Below are 25,341 nucleotides of genomic sequence, written 5' to 3' on the forward strand. Positions count from 1 at the left end.
TGCTGGGATGTGGAGACAGATGCAGAACAAAAAGTAAAACTTTGTCAAAAAATATTCACATAATCAAATGCACATGTTGCCAGTTTAATATTTATAACAGAGAAGGTGGACTCAAACTGATGCAGACAGATGTGTTGCTCCCAGCTGGGAATCCGTTCAGGTGAAATGGCGTTCCTGAATTGTAGAGGTTTGAGTGCGAATTCTGTTGGCAACTCTGTTCTGACAAGATTACACGTAAACAAATGGTCTCCTGCAGAGAACATGCAGATAAAAAACATGTGCGAAGAGCATAGCCACAACATCCAAGTATGCCTTCTGTAAATCATGCTAATTTCAGACTTTTATGAGACCAACCTCAAACTTTGTTTGATTTGCCAAGAAAAGTGCAACTCTGAGCTGGGAAGATGCACAACACATTCTAGTGTTTTTTAATCCATCCATCCATTTTCTATACTAGCTTAACCAAACTATAGAACATTTAAAGAAAACCAATGAGTAAGTTGCATGTATTTGATTTAAGAAAAAGTTGAGGTACTAGAGGAGAACAAGCAAAGTCTCATGGATAAGAGACTCTGCCAGTATGTAAATGTGGAACCTTTTTGACTAAAAGGTAAAACTGACAGTTGTTTCACCTTATAGGCCAACTTTACTGTATTTAAACTCAAAATAAGTTTTAACATACCTTTTTTTTTTTGGTTAGAATAGATTTTTAAAAAACAGTCAGAATTGTGCTCCTAGTCATTTCGATATATCAAGGTCTAAAATTGCCACTGCAGATTGCCGCTTACAGGTGCTGGTCATAAAATTAGAATATCATGAAAAAGTAGATTGATTTCAGTAATTCCATTTAAAAAGTGAAACTTGTATATTATATTCATACATTACATACAAACTCATATATTTCAGATGTTTATTTTGTTTAATTTTGATGATTACAAATGACAACAAATGAAAATCTCAAATTCATCATATCAGAAAATTAGAATATTACTGAAGACCAATAAAAACAAAGGATTTATAGAAATGTTGGCCAACTGAAAAGTATGAACATGAAAAGTATGAGCATGTACAGCACTCAGTATTTAGTTGGGCCTCCTTTGGCCTGTATTACTGCAGCAATGCGGCGTGGCATGGAGTCGATCAGTCTGTGGCACTGCTCAGGTGTTATGATAGCCCAGGTTGCTCTAATAGTGGCTTTTAGCTCTTCTGAATTGTTGGGTCTGGTGTATTGCATCTTCTTCTTCACAATACCCCATAGATTTTCTATGGGGTTAAGGTCAGGAGAGTTTGCTGGCCAATTAAGAACAGGGATACCATGGTCCTTCAACCAGGTACTGGTAGCTTTGGCACTGTGTGCAGGTGCCAAGTCCTGTTGGAAAATGAAATCTGCATCTCCAAAAAGTTGGTCAGCTGCAGGAAGCATGAAGTGCTCTAAAACTTCCTGGTATGTGGCTGCGTTGACCCTGGACCTCAGAAAACACAATGGACCAACACCAGCAGATGACATGGCACCCCAAACCATCACTGACTGTGGAAACTTTACACTGGACTTCAAGCAACGTGGATGAAGTGCCTCTCTTCTTTTCCTCCAGACTCTGGGACCTTGATTTCCAAAGGAAATGCAAAATTTACTTTCATCAGAGAACATGACTTTGGACCACTCACCAGCAGTCCAGTCCTGTTTCTCTTTAGCCCAGGCAAGACGCTTCTGACGCTGTCTGTGGTTCAAGAGTGGCTTGACACAAGGAATGCGACAGCAGAAACCCATGTCTTTCATACGTCTGTGTGTGGTGGTTCTTGAAGCACTCACTCCAGCTGCAGTCCACTCTTTGTGAATCTCCCCCACATTTTTGAAGGGGTTTTGTTTCACAATCCTCTCCAGGGTGCGGTTATCTCTCTTGCTTGTACACTTTTTTCGACCACATCTTTTCCTTCCCTTCGCCTCTCTATTAATGTGCTTGGACACTGAGCTCTGTGAACAGCCAGCCTCTTTAGCGATTACCTTTTGTGTCTTGCCCTCCTTGTGCAAGGTGTCGATGGTCGTCTTTTGGACAACTGTCAAGTCAGCAGTCTTCCCCATGATTGTGTAGCCTATAGAACTAGACTGAAAGACCATTTAAAGGCTTTTGCAGGTGGTTTGAGTTAATTAGCTGATTAGAGTGTGGCACCAGGGGCCATCAATTTTGAACCTTTTCACAATATTCTAATTTTCTGATATGATGAATTTGGGATTTTCATTTGTTGTCATTTGTAATCATCAAAATTAAACAAAAAAAACATCTGAAATATATGAGTTTGTATGTAATGTATGAATATAATATACAAGTTTCACTTTTTAGATGGAATTACTGAAATCAATCTACTTTTTCATGATATTCTAATTTTATGACCAGCACCTGTATATGCACAGCCACATTTAAAGATGCTTAAGATTTAATGCGTTTGGAGATATAGTGCCATGAAAACATATATGGTTTCACGCTGACACTGTCCACTGCCATAAATAAACCATACTGTGACACATGGTGGTGGTAGCATCATGCTGTGGAAAGCATTTTTTTAGCAGGGATAATGAAAGACTCGTTCCGAATAATAATACAATTAGACTGAAGGTAGAAAAATCTGGGATATTTTAATGTTTGTAAAACTCAGCATATATTTTTTTTTATATATCAACCACAGATTTAAAGTGTTTTTTAGAAATTTAGAAAAGCACTTGATCAAAACACACCAGATAAACATACATGCTGTATATATGTTTCTGTTAAAGGAATAGTACACCCAAAACATGATTAGCCTTCATTTTCCACTCACCCCCATGCTGAACAACACTCTGGAGTACTTTTTTGATATCTCAAATGCATCTGGAGATCTGGGAGGCTTCTTGCTGTCTGCTGACATTCAAATAATGGAGGTCTATGGTGACCGAGGCAGAAAGGTCCATAAAAGTCCACAAAAAACGTGTCAATATTCCTCCATACTGCTCGTCCAATGTATTCCAAGTATCCTGATTGGGTAGCATCCAGAATTTACTCGAAACGAAGTCATTTAGAATGTTTTTAGAGCATAAACAGTAGTGTATAGGATTTCCTGAAAGCGCGCATATACGCGCTCACAACGCTACGGAAGCCGGCAGACCAAACCAGCGCATTCAGCTCGGCAAAGAACTCATGCTCTTCCTCAACACTGAAGTCCTCAGATATTTTTCTTTCGTTGTTTCTTTCTTTGCACAGGTAAACAGCACATTTCTTCTTCTACGCTTGCATTATTGGAAGAGCAGACGCTGAATGCGCACTTTCATCTGGTTTGGTGTGCCGGCTTCCGTAGCGTCGTGAACGCGCATGTGCGCGCTTTCAGGAAATCCTATACACTACTGTTTATGCTCTAAAAACATTCTAAATTACTTCGTTTCGAGTAAATTCTGGATGCTACCCACTCAGGACACTTGGAATACATTGGACGAGCAGTATGGAGGAATATTGACACGTTTTTTGTGGACTTTTATGGACCTTTCTGTCTCGGGCGCTGGGCACCTCCATTATTTGAATGTCAGCAGACAACAAGAAGCCTCCCAGATCTCCAGATGCATTTGAGATATCAAAAAAGTACTCCAGAGTGTTGTTCAGCATGGGGGTGAGTAGAAAATGAAGGCTAATCATGTTTTGGGTGTACTATTCCTTTAAGGACTGTAGAAGTGTTGGAACAGCAGGAGTTTGTTTTTTATTTCCAACTAGGAGTTCAAACAAAACAGAGTGCATTTAATGTGACCTTTGCAAATGAACACACCTCCACAGTTTAGGGTTATATAATGAAGAACATCAGCTATTTACTACATTTGTGTGACTTGAGTGTTTTGTTCTATTCTAAAGGCTTTATTCCCAATTTGACAAGCATCATCCATGAGGGTTTCCATCACATATATCGTTCAGAGGGCTAAAGCCTGTCTAGATACGGTACAAGAGTCCAAAGTTCCTTTCCTACCCACAATAGTGTCCTTACTGTTTAACCCACAAGAGATGAAGGACGAGGAGCCAGGAGCTACAATTTGCTTTATTTGGATTGAACCAGTGAATGGTTTGTTTACACTTAGGTGTTTCACTTTACCACTAGATGGCACTAAATCTCAAGTTCTGCTCCTTTAAAATACAATGTCCTAGTGTTTAGTTGTTTTCTAGCCAGCAAACGGAAAAATTAGGTGATTTGACAAAAAAACTGCAATTTAATCGCCTGATTTATTTTTTTTCAAAAAGCAATCAGACTAACGGCAACGTCAGCGAAGCATTAACATGTTTGTTTTTTTCTTAACTTCTCACTGTATTCACAGCTTATCCTTCCACAAAAGGGTCCCTGTGTTCTCCATTTCTGTCTGTTTCAGAGACGAGCAAGCACACACACATGCACACAAATGCTCACTCTAACCCTGACTGAGAAAAACCTATTGTGCTTGACACAGAGAGCATGTCTCCTCCATGGATGACTGGCCATGAAGGTCCAGAGTCACTGTGCCCAGCAGGCATAACCCACCAAATACCTCACTGTGGTGTTAGACAAACAAATGCATGCCCTGATTGGACAAAATGGGGTTCCTGGCAGCTAATATTTGGTGATAAAGGTTTTTGAATGCATGAGATCACAGAAGGAATAAGTTGTCGTTATATCTTCAAGTGAAACCCTCTTAAGTGTGTAGCCTTAAAAACAAATGCCATTGTCCCCTTGTTTCCCTTGCCTGTCTAAGGGGGTCGCGGGGGTCAGATCACAGGATTGCAGGGTGCCGAGTGCTATGCCTGCTGGGTAGTAAAATGGAGGATTGAGAGCAGGGGGTGGGAGGTGAGACACAGGGGTCAGGGGAGTTTGGGATGCAGAGGTTAACGGAGGTGAGAAGGTAATTGAGATCAGGCAACATGAGGAGGTAGAATGATTGGTTTCATTTGCGTCAAGGGAAATTAGGAATCGGAGGTAAATGATTCATTAAGTAAGTGTGTGGCACTGCGTCTCTTTGGCATTGATGTGCATCCAAAACACAGTGCAAGGCTCCATAAAGGAGAGCATGTAATTTATGTAGGTGTTTTGGATGGAGGTGTTTTTATGCGTCTTGTTTATTAAAAGTTGTTTTTGTGACCTGGTAAAGCTGCGGGGTTTACTGCTGCAGAGATCATAAATCTTCTATTTCCTGTTCTGTTTTTTTGTTTTAAACAAATCCACATGTTCAGAATGGATAATGTGAAGTGGAGAAAAGTTGTTAGACTGTTTTTTTATTTCTGTTTACAACCCTGATACCTTCGGTATTTAGGGGGATCAGTGAAAAGTGTGGAGGTACCCTTTTCCATCAAAACCCCTTAATACGACCAAAATATGAACAACTGGCCATTTGCAAACTTACCAAGATGTAACCGTCCACTTAAATTAACATACTAAGCAAGAAGAGCACAAGTCGAAAAAGCAACCACTGTTAACCCTGATGGGGATGAAGATCTCCAGCTTTTGGTGCTCTTTTTTTTCTTTTTCTTTCTGGAAATACATCTCTAAATCTATTGTTCAAAGAAATCTAGATAATTTGATATTTCTTACAAACTATAGAAAGGACACTGCTTCCTGACACTGACACACTGGTTGTGTGGATCGTCTGTTCAAGATCTACAGGAAGGCTGTCCAAAGTTTCTCAGAGGTGTTGAGCATTAAGATTTATTTAGACATAAGTCATGTAATCAGATTCGTATTTGGAAATAAAATGGTTAAAATATTTTAGTTTTAATAAATAAACAAGGTAACAAAAGTACACCACTCTATATGGATTAAATTTGTCACCATGTTTAAGCTGTTTTTTTGCTTTTTTTTTTAAACTAAATTAAATAACTTGATGTAGTATTACATAAAATCCCATAAAATACATTGAAGATTTTGCATGCAACATGGCTAATATAGAAAAGTAAAATTTTCCAGGTTGGAATAAATATAATTTTAATTAAAAAAAATAAATATATATATATATATATATATATATATATATATATATATATATATATATATATATATATATATATATATATATATATATATATATATATATATATATATATATATATATATTTATTTATTTATTTATTTATATATATATATATATATATATATATATATATATATATATATATATATTTATTTATTTATATAAAAAGATATGGTAATGGTTGCCAATCGCTTATCCATCAGAGCTGTTTGAAGAAATGTACCACAAATTATGACAGTGGTACAGTCAGGAACATTCTGTGGAATAGTAGAAGTCCTGTAATTAGTCATTTTAACCACTAGATGGTAGCAGACTGCTATTAAATAACCTGTATAATAACTATCATTATTATACAGGTTATTCCGTAAAAATTCAAAAAATATCCACTGGACTTGGTTTTCAAGATTTGAAGACGTTTCGCCACCTCTCCAGGAAGCTTTCTCAATTCAAATGTCTGGATCCGCAGTGAGTTTGAGTCTTATATAGACAACGCCTTGTATCGCTTGGAAACAAGCAATGGTAACCGATGAATGGGTCGTTAGTTCCATCGTTAGCCTGTAATATCTGAACCTGTCTATGATTCTAGGGGTCGGTCGTTAAAGGGGGGATTGCCATTAAGGGGGGGGATTGTCTCCTGTAATACCTGAAACCTGTCTATGACTTGTTCCTCTGTGATGGGGTGGGGGGTTTGGTGATATCTGGAAGGGATCATGTCTATGATTGAATTGTATGTTTTTGGAAGCTGGAATCTGAGTCCACCACCTCTGTTTAAAGTTGGTTTTTCTCTCTTAACATAGATGGCTTCCTTCACGCCCCTCTCAAACCACCTATTTTCTTTATCCAGAATATGGACATTCTGGTCCTCAAAAGAATGTCCTTTGTCCACAAGGTGTAGGTGTACTGCGGAGTCTTGTCCAGAGGCGGCCGCTCTTCTGTGTTGGGCCATGCGTCTGTGGAGAGGTTGTTTTGTTTCGCCAATATAAAGATCAGAGCATTCCTCGCTGCACTGAACAGCATATACCACTCCGCTCATATTCGGTCTGGGGGTTTTATCTTTAGGATGCACTAGCCTCTGTTTAAGGGTTTGGTTTGGCTTGAAATGTACTGGGATCTTGTGTTTGGAGAAAATCCTCTTGAGCTTTTCAGACACTCCAGCAACATAAGGGATTGTGATGTTTTTGCGTTTAATTTTCCCATCGCTGTCTTCTGTTGCGTGTCTTTTGGATTTCCTTGCTGATTTGATAAAAGCCCAGTTTGGATATCCACAGTTTCGGAGAGCATCTTTGATGTGTTTCTGTTCTTTTTGCTTCCCATCTATTTTAGTAGGGACATGTTCTGCCCGGTGTTGTAAGGTCCTGATGACTGAGAGTTTGTGTTCCAGTGGGTGGTGTGAGTCAAAAAGAAGATACTGCTCTGTGTGAGTAGGTTTCCTATACACTTCAATGTTTAGGCTTCCATCCCCTTCCATGCTCACCAGACAGTCCAGAAAGGGTAGTTTGTTGTCCTTGGCATCCTCTCTGGTGAATTTGATGTTACGGTCAACAGAGTTGATGTGTTTGGTGAAAGCTTCCACGTCCTCTAGCTGGATTTTGACGAAAGTGTCATCCACGTATCTAAACCAGTGGCTTGGTGGTATTCCATTGAAAGTGTCTAAAGCTCTCTTTTCCATTTCTTCCATGTAAAGGTTGGCTACAATTGGTGATACTGGAGATCCCATTGCGCAGCCATGCTTCTGTCTGTAAAAATTACCTCTGAATTTTGAAATAGGTTGTGGAAAGACAAAGGCCCAGTAGTGTGCAGATCTGGTCCGGAGTGGAATTGCTAAACAGCTTACTAATATCTTAGCCCCCTTGGTGGGGAACACACCACATCACATAGAAAACTCCAAAGACCTTGCCAACAAAGCCAAACATTTAAGAATGGCTCCAGGAGAAACCCTGGTATCGTTTGATGTTACTTCACTTTTCACATGCATACCTATAACAGAGGCAGTGGAAACAGTCAGGACACGTCTTGAACAAGATAGTGATTTAAACAACAGGACTAATTTCACTCCGGACCAGATCTGCACACTACTGGGCCTTTGTCTTTCCACAACCTATTTCAAATTCAGAGGTAATTTTTACAGACAGAAGCATGGCTGCGCAATGGGATCTCCAGTATCACCAATTGTAGCCAACCTTTACATGGAAGAAATGGAAAAGAGAGCTTTAGACACTTTCAATGGAATACCACCAAGCCACTGGTTTAGATACGTGGATGACACTTTCGTCAAAATCCAGCTAGAGGAAGTGGAAGCTTTCACCAAACACATCAACTCTGTTGACCGTAACATCAAATTCACCAGAGAGGATGCCAAGGACAACAAACTACCCTTTCTGGACTGTCTGGTGAGCATGGAAGGGGATGGAAGCCTAAACATTGAAGTGTATAGGAAACCTACTCACACAGACCAGTATCTTCTTTTTGACTCACACCACCCACTGGAACACAAACTCTCAGTCATCAGGACCTTACAACACCGGGCAGAACATGTCCCTACTAAAACAGATGGGAAGCAAAAAGAACAGAAACACATCAAAGATGCTCTCCGAAACTGTGGATATCCAAACTGGGCTTTTATCAAATCAGCAAGGAAATCCAAAAGACACGCAACAGAAGACAGCGATGGGAAAATTAAACGCAAAAACATCACAATCCCTTATGTTGCTGGAGTGTCTGAAAAGCTCAAGAGGATTTTCTCCAAACACAAGATCCCAGTACATTTCAAGCCAAACCAAACCCTTAAACAGAGGCTAGTGCATCCTAAAGATAAAACCCCCAGACCGAATATGAGCGGAATGGTATATGCTGTTCAGTGCAGCGAGGAATGCTCTGATCTTTATATTGGCGAAACAAAACAACCTCTCCACAGACGCATGGCCCAACACAGAAGAGCGGCCGCCTCTGGACAAGACTCCGCAGTACACCTACACCTTGTGGACAAAGGACATTCTTTTGAGGACCAGAATGTCCATATTCTGGATAAAGAAAATAGGTGGTTTGAGAGGGGCGTGAAGGAAGCCATCTATGTTAAGAGAGAAAAACCAACTTTAAACAGAGGTGGTGGACTCAGATTCCAGCTTCCAAAAACATACAATTCAATCATAGACATGATCCCTTCCAGATATCACCAAACCCCCCACCCCATCACAGAGGAACAAGTCATAGACAGGTTTCAGGTATTACAGGAGACAATCCCCCCCCTTAATGGCAATCCCCCCTTTAACGACCAACCCCTAGAATCATAGACAGGTTCAGATATTACAGGCTAACGATGGAACTAACGACCCATTCATCGGTTACCATTGCTTGTTTCCAAGCGATACAAGGCGTTGTCTATATAAGACTCAAACTCACTGCGGATCCAGACATTTGAATTGAGAAAGCTTCTTGGAGAGGTGGCGAAACGTCTTCAAATCTTGAAAACCAAGTCCAGTGGATATTTTTTGAATTTTTACGGAATGACTTTGACCTGGATGACTGAGAACCTTCATCAGCATATTATACAGGTTTTAGTTTTAATGTTTATGTATATCTGTCTTTCATCAGGCGGTCTACAACCAAGCCCATGTTGCCTGTAAGTGTCATGGAGTCTCCGGTTCCTGCAGTTTGAAAACCTGTTGGCTTCAGCTGGCAGATTTCAGACGAGTCGGAGAATTTCTAAAAGAGAAATACGACAGTGCTGCAGCCATGCAGATCGGACGCAAGGTAAACTGTGCAATATGTAGTTACCAAAAATACCTTAAGATTGTACCGTTTATATACGCTAACTTTTTTATTAGATAGTTTTTGTATAAGAGGCTGTGGTTAAATTCCAACTGATCCCATGCTTTATGGCACTGAGGTGAATAATCAGCTCATTCGTTAAGCTTTATTCTTCTGATGTAGAAATTAATTATGTGAAATAATACAATAATTCATGATGGGTCCTACATTTACATAAAGATTAATGTATAGAAATATGTGTGAAACATACATCTCCTTTTAAATAACTGGATGTCTAAGTCCTTGAAAGTTTCAACTTCTGACAGGTTGTTTCTGAACTGAGAAACAATACCCAAAAATTAATGAACAATAGATATTTTATTTAAAATCTGGACCAATGTAAGTTTTCCTGAAACAGACTTGTCCAAGTTTCTTTCTCAAACTTCTTCCATTTTGTCCCGCCAGGGAAAGCTAGAGCTCAAAGACAAGCGCTTCAACAACCCAACACCTGAGGACATGGTCTACATTGACACAAGCCCCGACTACTGCCTCCGAAACGAGACCACGGGCTCGCTAGGAACGCATGGGCGTTACTGCAACAAAACCTCAGAGGGCATGGATGGCTGCGAGCTGATGTGCTGCGGCAGAGGGTACGACCAGTTCAAGACCTACAAGCACGAGCGCTGCCACTGCAAATTCCACTGGTGCTGCTACGTCAAATGCAAGCGTTGCACGACGCTCGTGGACCAGTTTGTATGCAAATAACATGCGGGGGAGCTCTGGCCTAAAGAAGGGAGAAAATGTTGGAGATTGATGATGTCCTTTTTAATATAAAGAGCTGATTGATGGACTGGTGTATTAAAAAAAAAGATGTCCATTATCCTGACAACACTCCTGATTGGAAGGATGAAAGAACAAAAGAGCACAAACGATGCACAAGTGAGGAAGAAAGGAGTCGGGGAAAAAAAAGGACCAAGCTTGAAGCCTTGCAGTGGGACACAGACCTGTGAGCTGAAGAGATTAAATAAATATATAAGTAAATGAAAAATAAATCTACAACTTATACATTTTAATTTAAAGAGACTTCAATTTGTTTCTAACTTTAAAGCAGCCTGACTCCTCTCTTTGCCCGCTGCTTTCTAAATGCAAGAGCACTGCTAACATCACCATAGGCACTCCCATCTTCACAGCAGGAGCAAAGAAACGGCCTAAAATACAGCCATCGGGAAGAGAACAATTCAACGTCATAGAAATTAACCTTTGGTGCCTTGTTAAAGTATTCACACCCAATCAAATTAAGATGGAAGTAGTCAAATTTATGAGACAAACAGAAAGTAGAGCATAACTATGCATTGAAAAGATGGTTTCAATATTTTTGCTGCAATATTTGGTACAAGGAGTTTTGGATATGTGGATTTGATACTGCTGTTATATGTATATGTTATATGTATTCAAGAATGTCCACTAGAGGGTGTGGATCCACCAGCCTTGAACATTTGGAGACAGAAAAACATTTTCTTTTCAATCAGACTGGATGAAGAATATTTGAAACATTAATTTTAAAGTATCCAAATAATTTTTTAAGATACAGTTTGATCTAATCCTTGATTTAGTCTTTGCTGTTTACATAGTTCTTTTTTTTTTATCTAAACCGCTCCATTTTATCTCTTTGTTTATCTTTAGGGTTGTTGTCTTTGGAGGTGAATGCACAGACCAGTCTGAAGTCTTCTGGCTTCTAAAAAACATTTTCTTTCAAATTCTGATATTATGTCCAACTGGAGACAGAGCATAACCAGTTTATTTTGTCCTGGCTAAAGAACAGCATCTCCACACCGTCATCATTCCCTACTGATGTTAATAATTGATTAAACAGAGCTCTGTATGATGTTCAAGGCTTATATGATGGATTTAGAAGCTAAATCTGCTTTAAACTTCACAACTCTACCTTAATCTGTCTGCAGTCTTCTTCCTCATGCTGCTTGTTCACTAATGTCTGTCTATGACCAACCTCTGAGGCTTTTAAGGAACAGTCGCTTTGTAGTCAGATTAAATTATGCACAGATGGACTCCATCTACCATTAGAGGATGGAAATCTAATTTGTTTTATTGGGTTTTACTTACAGCAGGTGTACTGGGTTTGCTTTTTATTTGAGAACAAAATAGAACACCACATTATCTTTCTCTTCATAGTTATGTTCCACCTTATGTTGATTTATTAGATAAAATCCTGATAAAATACACTATAATTTGTAGCTGTGATGTGAATAAGGATATTGACTATTTTTGCAAGGCACTGCAAAAAACAAGATGTATCCAATTTTTTCTCCAGTGTGGTTTTTTAAGGGTCATTTGAAGCAACATCTGCAAAATAGTAATAATCATGCTTAAAAGGACAGGATGCACTCCCCTGTTTGTTACCTGACAAATGATCCTGTGAGCAGGTTAATGAGGCCTGCTGCTTGCAGCCGTCTTGACATTGTTGCTGTTTAAATAAGCAGTTTGCCGCCCAGCTCCATAACCTTCAGTGAACAAAACTTCCATTAGAGTGACTAATATGTGTGATCTGCCTTAATGAAAATGTGCAAAGAGACACGTTCGGTGTAACCTGGACCTTTTCGTTTTACAAAAGGTGTTGAGTGTTTTGTCGACTGCCTGCGACATTTGGTAACTCTGTTTGTGATGCAAGTTGTGGGCTGAAGAGGACTGAACATGCCGTGGAAAATAAGTGCAAGACGAACAGAACAGGACTCAAACTTTGTACACGCTACTTTCAAGAGCAAGTCAATAAGAAATTATATTTTGTTAGTGTTTATAAGCTTGTGATGTTTTCTATGTTTTATACATGCATATCACTGTGTATTCTTTTGATAAAGTAGATTTTGAAAGAGAGGCTTTTTTTTGCTGCAGTTTCTACTGGAGTCTCATCCAGGCCAACATGTTCCCTCCTCTACAGATAAGCCTTTATCTGGTGGCTTCTTTTTTTTCCTTTAAAAAATAATTCCTGCTCTGGAAAAACAAAAACAAAGTGAAGGGTGTAACTCTGTACAGAAATGTTCGGTTGAGTAAGAGGTGGAAAAAAACAAAGTAAATTGAAAGATAGCTTTTTATCAGTTTTTGCTGAAATTGTTCCCTATTACATTATCTAAAATTTGGTTCCATCTGTCAGGCTCCTTTATTCTATCCATCCATTGGCCCAATCATCTGTCCTTACTATTATCAGGCCTTACTATTATCAGTTTTCTATCATCTCTAATCTATTGTAATTAAATGGCTATTTACCTCAATATGTATCTGAAGGGAATTTGACAGAATTATTGTGGTGAGATAAAATATGATGATCTGTCTTATTTTTTAAGAGATGAAATACCCAAATGGAATTAGACTAAAATCAGTGGTTATTTCAGTTCAGTTTTTTAACCTTAAGGAAATTAAATGTTGTGACTCATATTGTAGGGATTTCTTCAGTGACCTTTTGTCTATGCTGATGGTAGGAAGTGTGTTCTGTAGTGGTCTGTCTTACAGCAGAGCTGGAGAAGCCTCTGAATGAAGGAATGTTGTTGTACCACAGTTGCTCAAAGGTGTCCCTGTTTTTTAATTTATGAAAAATCGCATGTGGTAAAAAAATATCCCCAGGAGATCTAGAGAAGTTCTCTGATGCTGCTTCCTGAGCTAATGATGGCATCATGGACTTGGATATGCAGAAGCTTGCTGCAAACGCTGAAGAACCTGAGCTTCCATAAGAAGTACAATCTGCTCTTGCATTAGAGCTAGTACTGAACATGTACTAAACATGTACTTAACGGATAGAGAAGTTCACATGTAAATTACATTGTACCTGTAAACAAACCATTTTAACATATGTTGATCTAGAGCGGATTATTTGGTCTCCAAAGTTGATTCAATGTGCAAGAAGGTGTATCTATTTATAATTTTTTTAATTTAATATATATATTTTTTATTTAAATATAAAAGTTTTCCTCAGAGTTTTCTGATTAAACCACTTTCAGCTTTCCCCATTATTTTCTCAGCCTTTTCCCCTGAAGACCTTTGATTCCAACAGATGGCCAAACAGCTTGTCTCTGTCTATAAACTCCTTGTTTATTCTACATTCCTGTCCCACTCCATCGATTATCCGCATGTAAACCCTTCAGATCCCTAACCTTTATTCTTTAAAATATCAAGTTAATTTTTAGTTGTCTCTTTAACTTCATAAAAACGCCCATGCAGTTTTATTCAACAACTATTTTCAATGTTTAGCACTGAATGTCAAGGCTAATCAGGTCAGAACCCTGACCCTACTAGCAATCCCATTAGTCGAAGCTGCGTGCAGGTAATGGGATTAGACAAGTGACCTAGAGCTCTGAGTCTGAATAATCCTCCCCACCTTACAGAGGACACTGCATGTCTGGGGTCATCTGTCACCGTGGACAAACCCTCATGGCTCAGTGGAGCTGGAAACACAATAATCACTCATATCTATAACTGATTATCTATAACGGTAATAGAAGGTAGAGGTTAGAAGGTAATAAGGATCAGATAAGTGAAAGTGTAACCTTAGGTTACTCCGATCCTTCTTTTCTGACAGCCATCTGTTTTCAAAGGACTGCCAGCTTGGAATTCACAAACTGAAAAACGATCTCTGAAGTTTCCACCCTTTTATACCTTAAAGCTACAGTGTGTAATTTTCAGCGACATCTAGCGGTCAGACTGCAGACCGCAGCAACATGAACATCTCCCCCCCACCGCTTCTCCCCCCCAACAGTACGGCGAGCGTTACGGGACAAAATGTCTTCCACGACGTCCGCATCACCTACCTTCTCAAGTGATGAGGTTTGTTTACATAGATAATTTTAATACTGCCATCTATTGTTCAGTACCGTCTCAGTTCATCTCTCAATCTCTCAACTTGCCGTAGTTACTTTCGAGCGTAATGGGCGATCTCGCAATCGCTAGTTTGTTGGCTCTGCGCTGCCGTAGCGCAAAGATGTCTGCCTCCATGGCTGCGAGACCCGCTCCTATGTAATTATAAATAACGAATTCTAAGGCAACACAAATATTAAGGTTAAGAGGCTGAGCTCGTAGATGATGATAAATAACATAGTTATGTATAATATATTACATTTCTGACTTTATATCCCTGTAATTATTACACACTGTAGCTTTAAGCTGCAATGATTTTTTTCTTTTTTTTTTTTTTCTTTTTTGGTTAAAGGTATAGTGGAGAATTAAATAAGTGGTAAGGCTGTCCTACATGTTCGTCCCCATTTTCCCTTACCCCTGGTGAGTCTGACATAGTGGAAAAATTGCAAATCTTTTTTTGTAAAGTAAGCTTTTATGAGCGATGCAACTTTTAAACAGAGCCTGCACAAGGAGAAATGTGCTCATGCATGCTTTCGCCTACGATTACTAGGTGTTCCCTCTCGGGAGCAGGTACAGGGTTGTGCATGTATTTTTTAAAGTGGAGAGGGCGGGTCTTTTCAATTAGCAAAGATTCTCCACTAGCCCTTTAAGGTTATAATATCTAATGTTATAGTGTGACTTTAAAAGTATGTATCAGTCATAGGTGGTGAATTGAGCTGATGCCCACATCAAGCAGGCTTTGCCAAACATCGCAGGGAGACAAACGCACCTAAGAGAAGCTAAAAAACAATGTTTCTGGAATGTGGGGGAAACCTGGGATACCCAAAGAGAACCCATTTTTTGCATGCATGGGAAGGACATGCTAACCATGCAGAAAAAGCCAGAGTTGGGATTTAAAACCCAAGATAGTTGCAGTAAAGTAACAGTATAGAGAAAGGGGGATGATAATTCAGGAAATGGTATTTGTGAAAAAAAAATTAATGTCTTCCACTTTATTATGTAAAAAAAAAATCGTATAAAAGTTTTTTTTGCATGTAAACTATGGAACAAATATAGTCTAAATCAAGGGCGTAGGAATATGTTTACTATTGGGGGGGACACATGTCGGAAATCTGAGATTCGTATTCAACAGAAACATATCTTAAGTACGCTACTTAAAAAAAAGGCTATTTAATCTTTTACTTTATTCCTTTATAAATGTGTCTTCCTAAAATAATGCATTTAAAATTTACATAATGCATTTGTTCATAAGATGTGAGCATATCACCAAACAAAATGACTGGAGTCTTTTATTAAGCAAAGGGAGGTGTCTTTCAAGGGCTTCAACCCTTAGCATATTTAGTGTCTGCATCACACTAGAAAATCAAATACAGGTGCTGGTCATAAAATTAGAATATCATGAAAAAGTAGATTGATTTCAGTAATTCCATTTAAAAAGTGAAACTTGTATATTATATTCATACATTACATACAAACTCATATATTTCAGATGTTTATTTTGTTTAATTTTGATGATTACAAATGACAACAAATGAAAATCTCAAATTCATCATATCAGAAAATTAGAATATTACTGAAGACCAATAAAAACAAAGGATTTATAGAAATGTTGGCCAACTGAAAAGTATGAACATGAAAAGTATGAGCATGTACAGCACTCAGTATTTAGTTGGGCCTCCTTTGGCCTGTATTACTGCAGCAATGCGGCGTGGCATGGAGTCGATCAGTCTGTGGCACTGCTCAGGTGTTATGATAGCCCAGGTTGCTCTAATAGTGGCTTTTAGCTCTTCTGAATTGTTGGGTCTGGTGTATTGCATCTTCTTCTTCACAATACCCTATAGATTTTCTATGGGGTTAAGGTCAGGAGAGTTTGCTGGCCAATTAAGAACAGGGATACCATGGTCCTTCAACCAGGTACTGGTAGCTTTGGCACTGTGTGCAGGTGCCAAGTCCTGTTGGAAAATGAAATCTGCATCTCCAAAAAGTTGGTCAGCTGCAGGAAGCATGAAGTGCTCTAAAACTTCCTGGTATGTGGCTGCGTTGACCCTGGACCTCAGAAAACACAATGGACCAACACCAGCAGATGACATGGCACCCCAAACCATCACTGACTGTGGAAACTTTACACTGGACTTCAAGCAACGTGGATGAAGTGCCTCTCTTCTTTTCCTCCAGACTCTGGGACCTTGATTTCCAAAGGAAATGCAAAATTTACTTTCATCAGAGAACATGACTTTGGACCACTCACCAGCAGTCCAGTCCTGTTTCTCTTTAGCCCAGGCAAGACGCTTCTGACGCTGTCTGTGGTTCAAGAGTGGCTTGACACAAGGAATGCGACAGCAGAAACCCATGTCTTTCATACGTCTGTGTGTGGTGGTTCTTGAAGCACTCACTCCAGCTGCAGTCCACTCTTTGTGAATCTCCCCCACATTTTTGAATGGGTTTTGTTTCACAATCCTCTCCAGGGTGCGGTTATCTCTCTTGCTTGTACACTTTTTTCGACCACATCTTTTCCTTCCCTTCGCCTCTCTATTAATGTGCTTGGACACTGAGCTCTGTGAACAGCCAGCCTCTTTAGCGATGACCTTTTGTGTCTTGCCCTCCTTGTGCAAGGTGTCGATGGTCGTCTTTTGGACAACTGTCAAGTCAGCAGTCTTCCCCATGATTGTGTAGCCTATAGAACTAGACTGAAAGACCATTTAAAGGCTTTTGCAGGTGGTTTGAGTTAATTAGCTGATTAGAGTGTGGCACCAGGGGCCATCAATTTTGAACCTTTTCACAATATTCTAATTTTCTGATATGATGAATTTGAGATTTTCATTTGTTGTCATTTGTAATCATCAAAATTAAACAAAATAAACATCTGAAATATATGAGTTTGTATGTAATGTATGAATATAATATACAAGTTTCACAATTTAAATGGAATTACTGAAATCAATCTACTTTTTCATGATATTCTAATTTTATGACCAGCACCTGTATTTCAGTTTGATTAAAAACAATTCACTAAGCCACACATGTGCAAAATTTGATATGTTTTATTTTGTCAAACTTGCAATAATGGTCAAAAATGAATTTATATAGGTTGACTGACAGAGGGAGCTGACAGTGTGGTGAAGAATTATGGACATGGCGCTTTGAAGCATCTGGTTCAAAAACGCATTATCAACCTTTGGTAGAAATCCATCCATCCTTCCATTTTCTGTACACCCTGTCCCTTAGTGGGGTCGGGAGGTGCTGGTGCGGGGTCCACCCTAGACAGGTCGCCAGTCTGTCAAGACCTTTGGTAGAAATGGCGCCTTTAATTCCAGTTTGCAGTACAGAACAGAGAAAACTACAGCGTTGTCAATGTTGTGTTAATCTGTTTATCGTCTAAAAAGAGGAGCCAGCAGTTTATTTGAGGAAATAAAGGTGCAGAAGTTAATTAGTTGGTTAATTAGTGGTTGTGCAGTGGACTGCTGCACAACCAATGCGACCGCCGCTGCTAAGAATTAAAATTAATTCTCCCTGTGGTTTTAACTAACGATCCGGAGCGGGGCAGGTATAACATCTGTCAATTTCGGCGAATCAAAACCACGCAAAAAATAAAAAAATCCTCGTTAAACGCACGCCCAGATCGGGCTAATTTCAACACAAGTTGTGTTAGGTGACTGTAACTCACACTGACGTTTCTCTTTTTAAAAAAATCTGAGTAAGTCCTACTGCTGTTTCAGCCTTTTAGTTGGTGGTGGCATTGTACTGAAATGAGATATATAAAAAAAAAAACATTTTGGCTAGCGTAGCAAACGTCTAGAGAAAGTTAGCAGTTAAATATTGGATGAGTGATCATCCCAAGACTACGGAAGAGGATTAGGGCCACTGAAAAAAAAAAAAAAGTTAAGTGATTTTTAAATTTCATTTCAGTTTAATACAGGAAAAAGGTCAGAATTCTGACTTTTTTTTCTCAGAATTCTGACTTTAATCTCAGAATTTTGGATCTTAATGTAGATGGTCACCATGAAGGAAGAGATGTGGAGCACTCAGCTTTACTGACAAAGATGTGAGTTGTTTGAGGTGGCCAGTGACACATTGGTGGAAAATGACGGAATTAGGCAACTTTTTACGTGCCTGAGGGGTCCCCTCATTAATAGAGGAGCAGAAGAGAGCTAGTCTCTAAAACAGACATGGCTATGGCTGGATGCTAACATGTTTGTTTTTAAACATACTTTTGTTATATTACATTTGTGTTGTGTTTTCCAAATAATGTAGAAAATGGATGGCGGGTTTACCTTTTATGAGCAGGACAGGAAGCAGAGAAGTGTAGCATTACCTCCAACTAGTTAAACTCATAATTATGAAGTTATTCAACAAATTCCTCAAGTAAAAAAGTGCAACTTTTATTTTTTATATCTTTTTTTTTTTTTTTTTTTTACCAGATTTGTTGATTAATTTCAAAATTATGTATTCCTTCCAAATTTCCAAATCTGAAGAATTTTTTAAACCAATATCTACATTATTTAACATTTAGTTTGTTTTAGCAGTACTTCCTGTTATATTTCTTTATACGTATATTTTACATTTTCTTGCACAGCAAGCTCAGCAGATTTGAAATTGTGTGCTTGTGTAAACACTAGTCAATCTTTACTCTAAACATATATTCTGGTTATTTTTTAGTTAGACCTACTTGTTTTTATGTATCTGTATAAGTACCCCCCGAAAAAAAATAAAAACACTGTAAATTGATTAGAAATATTAATCATCTGTCAGATTTCTGAGAAAAAAGTCAGAATTCTGAGATTAAAGTCAGAATTCTGAGAAAAAAGTCAGAAGAAAAAAGTCAGAATTCTGAGAAAAGTCAGAATTCTGACTTTTTTCCCCATGTTAAACTAAAAAAAAAAAATGTAAAAATCAGTTAACTTTTTTCAGTGGCCCTAATCCTCTTCCGTACAAGACTAAGATGACTAAACCAAAAAGATTCAGTTTCTATATATGAAAGTGAACTAAAAACAAAACGTTATAAATGGGAAATATTCATAGCAGCATCCCGACAGACTATTTTACCTCTTTCACAAGTTTCTGATTTCTGTGTCGCCGTTTCCCTCCCTGCTGACTGAGTGCTCAAACACTCAGCAGTTCAGAGAGGGGAGGGGGAGTACAGTGACGTAACGCTATGCTGCGCCTTCAAAATAAAAGCACGCTAGTTAAAAAAATGTCAAAATCTAATATTTTGCGGTACAATTTTTGGGGGGGACATATCCACCTGGCTTTTATATTGGGGGGGACATGTCCCCCCCGCTTCCTACGCCGCTGGTCTAAATAGAGTCAGACATTTTTTAGACATTTATAATACATTTTTAACCTATGCAATTATGTATTTGAAGTTTTACTTTAAATTCACCAGAAAAAAATTCATTTAAATTGTTGAATATATTTTTTCTTTACATTTGAATTTATGGAGGTGAATTTCTGCTGACAACTTTTTTTAAGGCTGATTTTATGCGGTTGAATTTTTGCAGCTGATTTCTTTAATGTGAATTGCTGCAATACATTTTTACAGGTAAAATTTTTGTTGGTGAATTTAAAGAACTAAAAAAAATCTATTGAAAAATTGCATTGGTTAAACTTTTTTTTTCGTATAAATCAAAGTTTGTTATCAATTTAATGTCTAAAAAAGGTCAGATTTTAACGAGTACTTTTCTTCCATGATAAACTGTACTAGACCTAAAGCTGTTATTTTATGTTAATTATTATTTTTTTTTTTATGTACACTTGTTTCGTTTCTGCAATATTTGCCTTAAACCATCATAGTGCTGACTTTTTAGGGTTGAATAGAGGCCATTGCATTGCTTTTACATCAGTGTGAGTAACTACTAAAGCTTTTGGTTGCTATATGCCAGAATACAGGGAGGAATCATTAGATTTAAACACTTTTGCTGGTATATATACAGTATTTATTTTCTCGTTCTCTTGTTTTTGCTTTCCTTGACATTGAGCAATGACACTATTATCCCTACAAGCTGTTTTCTGTACAAGCAGGAGTAAGAGCTGCTTTTTCTTCTGAAACGATAATAGAACCCGAGCAAATATATATGCATTTACAGATCAGTACCCACTGTTTTAAAGGACATTTATCATGTTAAGAGGGAGCATTTCCTTTACATTTAAACACTATTAAAAGAAAATGGTATTAAAGGGATTTTGCACAATGTTTGTAGATTAGCCAACAGATGCTGTGTGAAATCTGTCTGATCTAGATTAGCTAAGGTGAGGAAACCATTCCCTTTTTCAAGCACCATAAATCCTGTAAAACACAACATGCCAGATTCCAAACTTGTTTCTGATTCAGCTGCTTCGAACACAAACAGGATTCGAAGGCATAGTCGAACACAAATGTTCAGCCACTTAAGCCCATTCATCCATATGCTTTCTAAAAGCTGTGGTAGAAGCAGAATGGATCGTTGAGTCGCTGAATATCTAATCTTCTGGGGATGGCTGTTCAGATGGGGTAAGTGCACTCTGATTTGGAAGGTCATCGTCGATGTCTGTCATTTCTTTACATCTTAATTGATTTCTCCAGTCCTGTTCATCAGTCATATAGACCTTTTTAATATGTGGATAAAAGGGTAAAAAAAAATGTTATTTTAATTTCACTGAATGTGTCCATGACAGCGTTTAGCAGCAGGTGTGCCTTCTTGTTCAGAAAATAATCTATGTCCCATAATGATGTAACCTTTTTATTTGTTTAGCATTTTATCAAGCAGAAATGTAATTACTTTATTGCTTTTTTATTTTATTTACTATACAAATTAATTTATAACTGTAGTGGAAGCTAAACAATGGTTTCAGTGACCCTCCCCTTAATTCCTCGGGCTGTATTGAATATCTGCTGAAAGGGAATTTGCAATCCGCTCTCAAGTCTTAGCAACTTCTAAAGAGTTTTCTTCAGTCATTTCCCTGCAATTAGTTCCATTTAAAACCCTTTTAATTCTGGTTTTTAATTTCGTCAGACATATTATATCACGATATATTTGCTTGGAACTGCTTCCAGTTGATCACAAAGCTGTATGTTCAGAAAAGAAGCTTGAGTCGGAGAAAAAGCTGGAGAATTGGGGGAAAAAAGTACATTTCAACAAAAGTGGCTGGAAAATGAGGAATTTGGGACATGGATGCAGCCTGTCGACGGGTACCTGTTGGTGGCTTTAAAATTATTTCTAAGAGCATTAAAAAGCATTACATTTTAGTTATTCATTCCTATATAAACCCTGAAATAATCAACCATACAATCAACAAATAAAGTGTATAGAAGTAGTAATAAAACAGTATGTGTTGTATATTTTTGCAAGCTGCAACCATATTTCCTCTAACCACATATCACAATCATACACTTCTCTGTGTTGGTCAGATGTCTCCAGCTTGTTTTTGGCTTCAGGTCCTGCACAGTTGTCCATGCATTTGGCGGTGTAGTCCACATTTTCCTGTGCATGGAATACCTTAGCTTCATCTTTTCAATAAATGATGGTTTTTCTCTGTTTTTTTCTTAAATAGGTATAACTTTTTTAGAAAAGAAAATGTCACAAATTATCTTTTTTTTTTGTCCTTTAACCTAAAGTTAGATATAAAGGTTTCTTTTTCTTTTTCATTTAAACATAAAACAAATATAACTGGTCATAAAACTTCAGGTCTTAAGGTCATATAAGCTGCGAGGCTTAAATTTTAGTTTGTAGAGAAATGACAGGCTTTTTGCTGACACCGCTTGCTAACTCAGCTCCACAGAATAAAACAAACGAACTGCAATTCAGTTTCATGCAATCCAGTTTGGATTTGTAATAAAAAAGAATATGGAAAAGTTTAGGGGTTTGTATATTTTAGAAATGCAATAAAGCTTTCCTAATCAGCTAAAACTCATCCTGATAAAAGAAATGAAAAACTGGAAATTAAAGACTGGTGATGCATTGAATAACTTTTAGGGAGAGCTGAAAGAAAGTGATGCTTTAAGTATTTAGCACAAACCAATTAATGAGGTCATACTACTCAATAAATGGAATTAGACATTTTATTGATTCAGAGACCCAAAGTGTCAACAGTGATTTAAAAAGAAATTACTTACTTGCACAGCATTCCACTTAGCATAGACAGAAACGGATTTTCTGTGGGGCTTTTTTTGTTTTTCCAGGCATGCTAAAGAATGTGGTAACATTACGTCCTATGTACCTGCATGTCTGCTGCATGCAGGTAAGCATGTTGAATATAGGTCATGGTTTAGTGACCTAATTTTTAAATATTCAAGGCTGATCCTATCATGGTTTCAGTGACCACGCTGTGTGTCTTATTTAACAAGGCTGGGAATGAATATAGCTTCACTGTTTCAGCTCTTCGTGTCTTCATATGTGAGGACTCAATATTTTTGCTTTCTCAGCAAAAAAAAAAAAACATGTTACCTAACCTCAAAAAGAGCCGTTAGATGCATAGAAAAATAAAATAAAATAAAACCTGTTTAAAGTTTAATAAATTGTAAGGGTGGCTCTTTTTTCAGGTGTGGCATACTGGTTGTAACCTGCCTGTGCTGTGAGAACACCATCCTGGAAGCAGTCTCACACCCTAACAAACACAGCAGCTGGCTAATGGAAAATTACCCGATCCAGCTCGTCTTCATGTTTGGTGGGGGGAGTAGGAAACATTTGATTTAGGGGACAATTTGACTCCGAACTGAGCTACATTAACATCAACAAACCTTCAATCTGTTTATAAAGGTCCCCAAATGGGCTTTAATACTTTTTTACCTTTATAAGTAAACTGAATATTTTAGTTATTGGAAATGATCACTTTTTTTGCAAAGTTGCTTCACTGATTTTAATTTCCTCCCCCTTGGCTTTGAAAAATCCTCCCCATAACAAGATGCCTTCAACACTATGCCTGTCTTTAAGGGAAGTAATTTACCAAAATAGCATACAGTTAGCCCTCCACTGCCGTGATCTCTTTCTTTCTTCACACCACCATGGATTCGTGCAGCTCCTCCAGCGTTACCACGAGGCTTGTTAGTTTAAGTCAGGGGTGTGAAACTGGTTCCAGAAAGGGCCGTGTGGCTGCAGGTTTTCTTTCCAACCAAGCAGTAGCACACCAGACTCCATTCATCTCATCAAGTGAGTCCAATCTGAACATGATGACTTGATGAGATGAATGGAGTCTGGTGTGCTACTGCTTGGTTGGAAAGAAAACCTGCAGCCACACGGCCCTTTCTGGAACCCGTTTGACACCCCTGGTTTAGGTGAACAGCTACATCTTGGTAGATCCTACAGTCACTATAACCTTTCCAACAGGGAAGACTGAACACTTTCCACTAATAAAGCTGAAAATCTAGAGTTCTTGCTTTATAACCTGCAACTGCTTTAAAATCTCTACAACTTTCAGTTGCAAGACAATTCAAAGTGATGTACATGAAAAATCTAAACAGACGGTAAAGTAAATTGCGGTGAATAATGGTAAATACATTATTAAAAATATGAAAAGATAAAAAGAAGAATCAACATAATGAGATACTTATAAAATTGATGGTAAAATAAAAGAAAGTTGCAGTAAAAATGTAAACAAATATAGTTTAAATAGAAAATTTTCTCCTCATGATGCTTTTTGCCTAATGAATCTCCTCCCGACAGAAAGTTGAACTTTTTAGAAATAAAATTTACCAATCTAAGGATGCAATTTAACTTCATGAACTCTGATGATTGAAACAATTAGGACATTTAATATGCCTTTATTAAATTACTGCTATAAAATCTCACACTTTGAACAAAAATGCCGGTGCCAGAATTATTTGCGAACACACCAATAAAATAAAGACAAACAAAGACTATTTAGTTTCAAAGTTTAATTTTACATCTGAGTTCCCACCATTTCAGGATGACTAATGTGTGTAGATCTTCATTAATCAGGAAATGCTTGCAAGAAAAAAAAAAAAGCTGCTCCCTTAAAATTAGAGCAAAGAACAGTAAAAATATTCAAACAACTTGAGTTATGAAAAAAAAATAGAAAAACTATGGATGATGTCCTGTAAAAACGTTATCATTGAGTGAGCATGGTGGCGAGAGATTTAAAATGGTTCCAAATGGTCTTTCAAATGGTCTCTAAAAATAATTAGATGATTTTCTTTTTTTACATTTTTTTTACAAACCTGGACAGGGATGAATACCTATGGTAATCCACATTATAGTTTGTGCTGAATCTCAATCCCCCACAGATCATTTCTGTTAAAAGGAAATAATTAATTAGCGGATTTTTGGGGATTATCACCAGAACTGATTTAGCTCAATCCAATTATTTTTAAATGTTTTCAGAATTTCACTGCAGAGATTAAATCATTCATATCAAATGTCTTTGTTTTCATTATCAGAGTTACTGAACTCTGCAGACTATTTCATTTGTTAGTGTAGTAAATGTGATTTCTAAACTTGTAACCTTTCCTTCTCATCTTACAGCAGATGGCCTTTCCTCAAATATACTATTATATTTTAGAAAGACTTGATTTCTCTGGGGATTCTTTTTTTTATATTAATAATTTAATGCATCTTATGATTATCATTGTATTGTATCTTCAAACTTCTGAGTCTTTTGTTAGAATTTAGCATAAATGTGAAGTGGGAAGGGAAAAAAATGTGGTTTCCAAACTTTTTTGGATTTTATTTTCAAAAGGGTTTTGCAATGAGACATTAAGGTTGTGCAAACAAACTGGTTTTGCCAACCCTGAGTTCACT

General features: G+C 37.7%; 1 protein-coding gene across 3 annotated transcripts in view; it reads left to right on the top strand.

Moving 5' to 3' along the window:
- Positions 1 to 11,481, top strand: part of wnt5b (wingless-type MMTV integration site family, member 5b) — a 63,669-nt gene extending 52,188 nt beyond the window's left edge. For all 3 annotated transcript variants that reach the window (XM_038299840.1, XM_038299839.1, XM_038299838.1), the window contains 2 exons: positions 9,596 to 9,754; positions 10,217 to 11,481. In XM_038299840.1, the coding sequence (XP_038155768.1) occupies positions 9,596 to 9,754; positions 10,217 to 10,516 (459 nt within the window). In that variant the 3' untranslated portion in view covers positions 10,517 to 11,481. The remainder of the gene's footprint in view (positions 1 to 9,595; positions 9,755 to 10,216) is intronic.
- The last annotated feature ends 13,860 nt before the right edge of the window (positions 11,482 to 25,341 follow it).

The sequence above is a fragment of the Cyprinodon tularosa genome, unplaced genomic scaffold (assembly GCF_016077235.1).
Source record: "Cyprinodon tularosa strain WSP-4 unplaced genomic scaffold, ASM1607723v1 ctg437, whole genome shotgun sequence".
Taxonomy (NCBI): domain Eukaryota; kingdom Metazoa; phylum Chordata; class Actinopteri; order Cyprinodontiformes; family Cyprinodontidae; genus Cyprinodon; species Cyprinodon tularosa.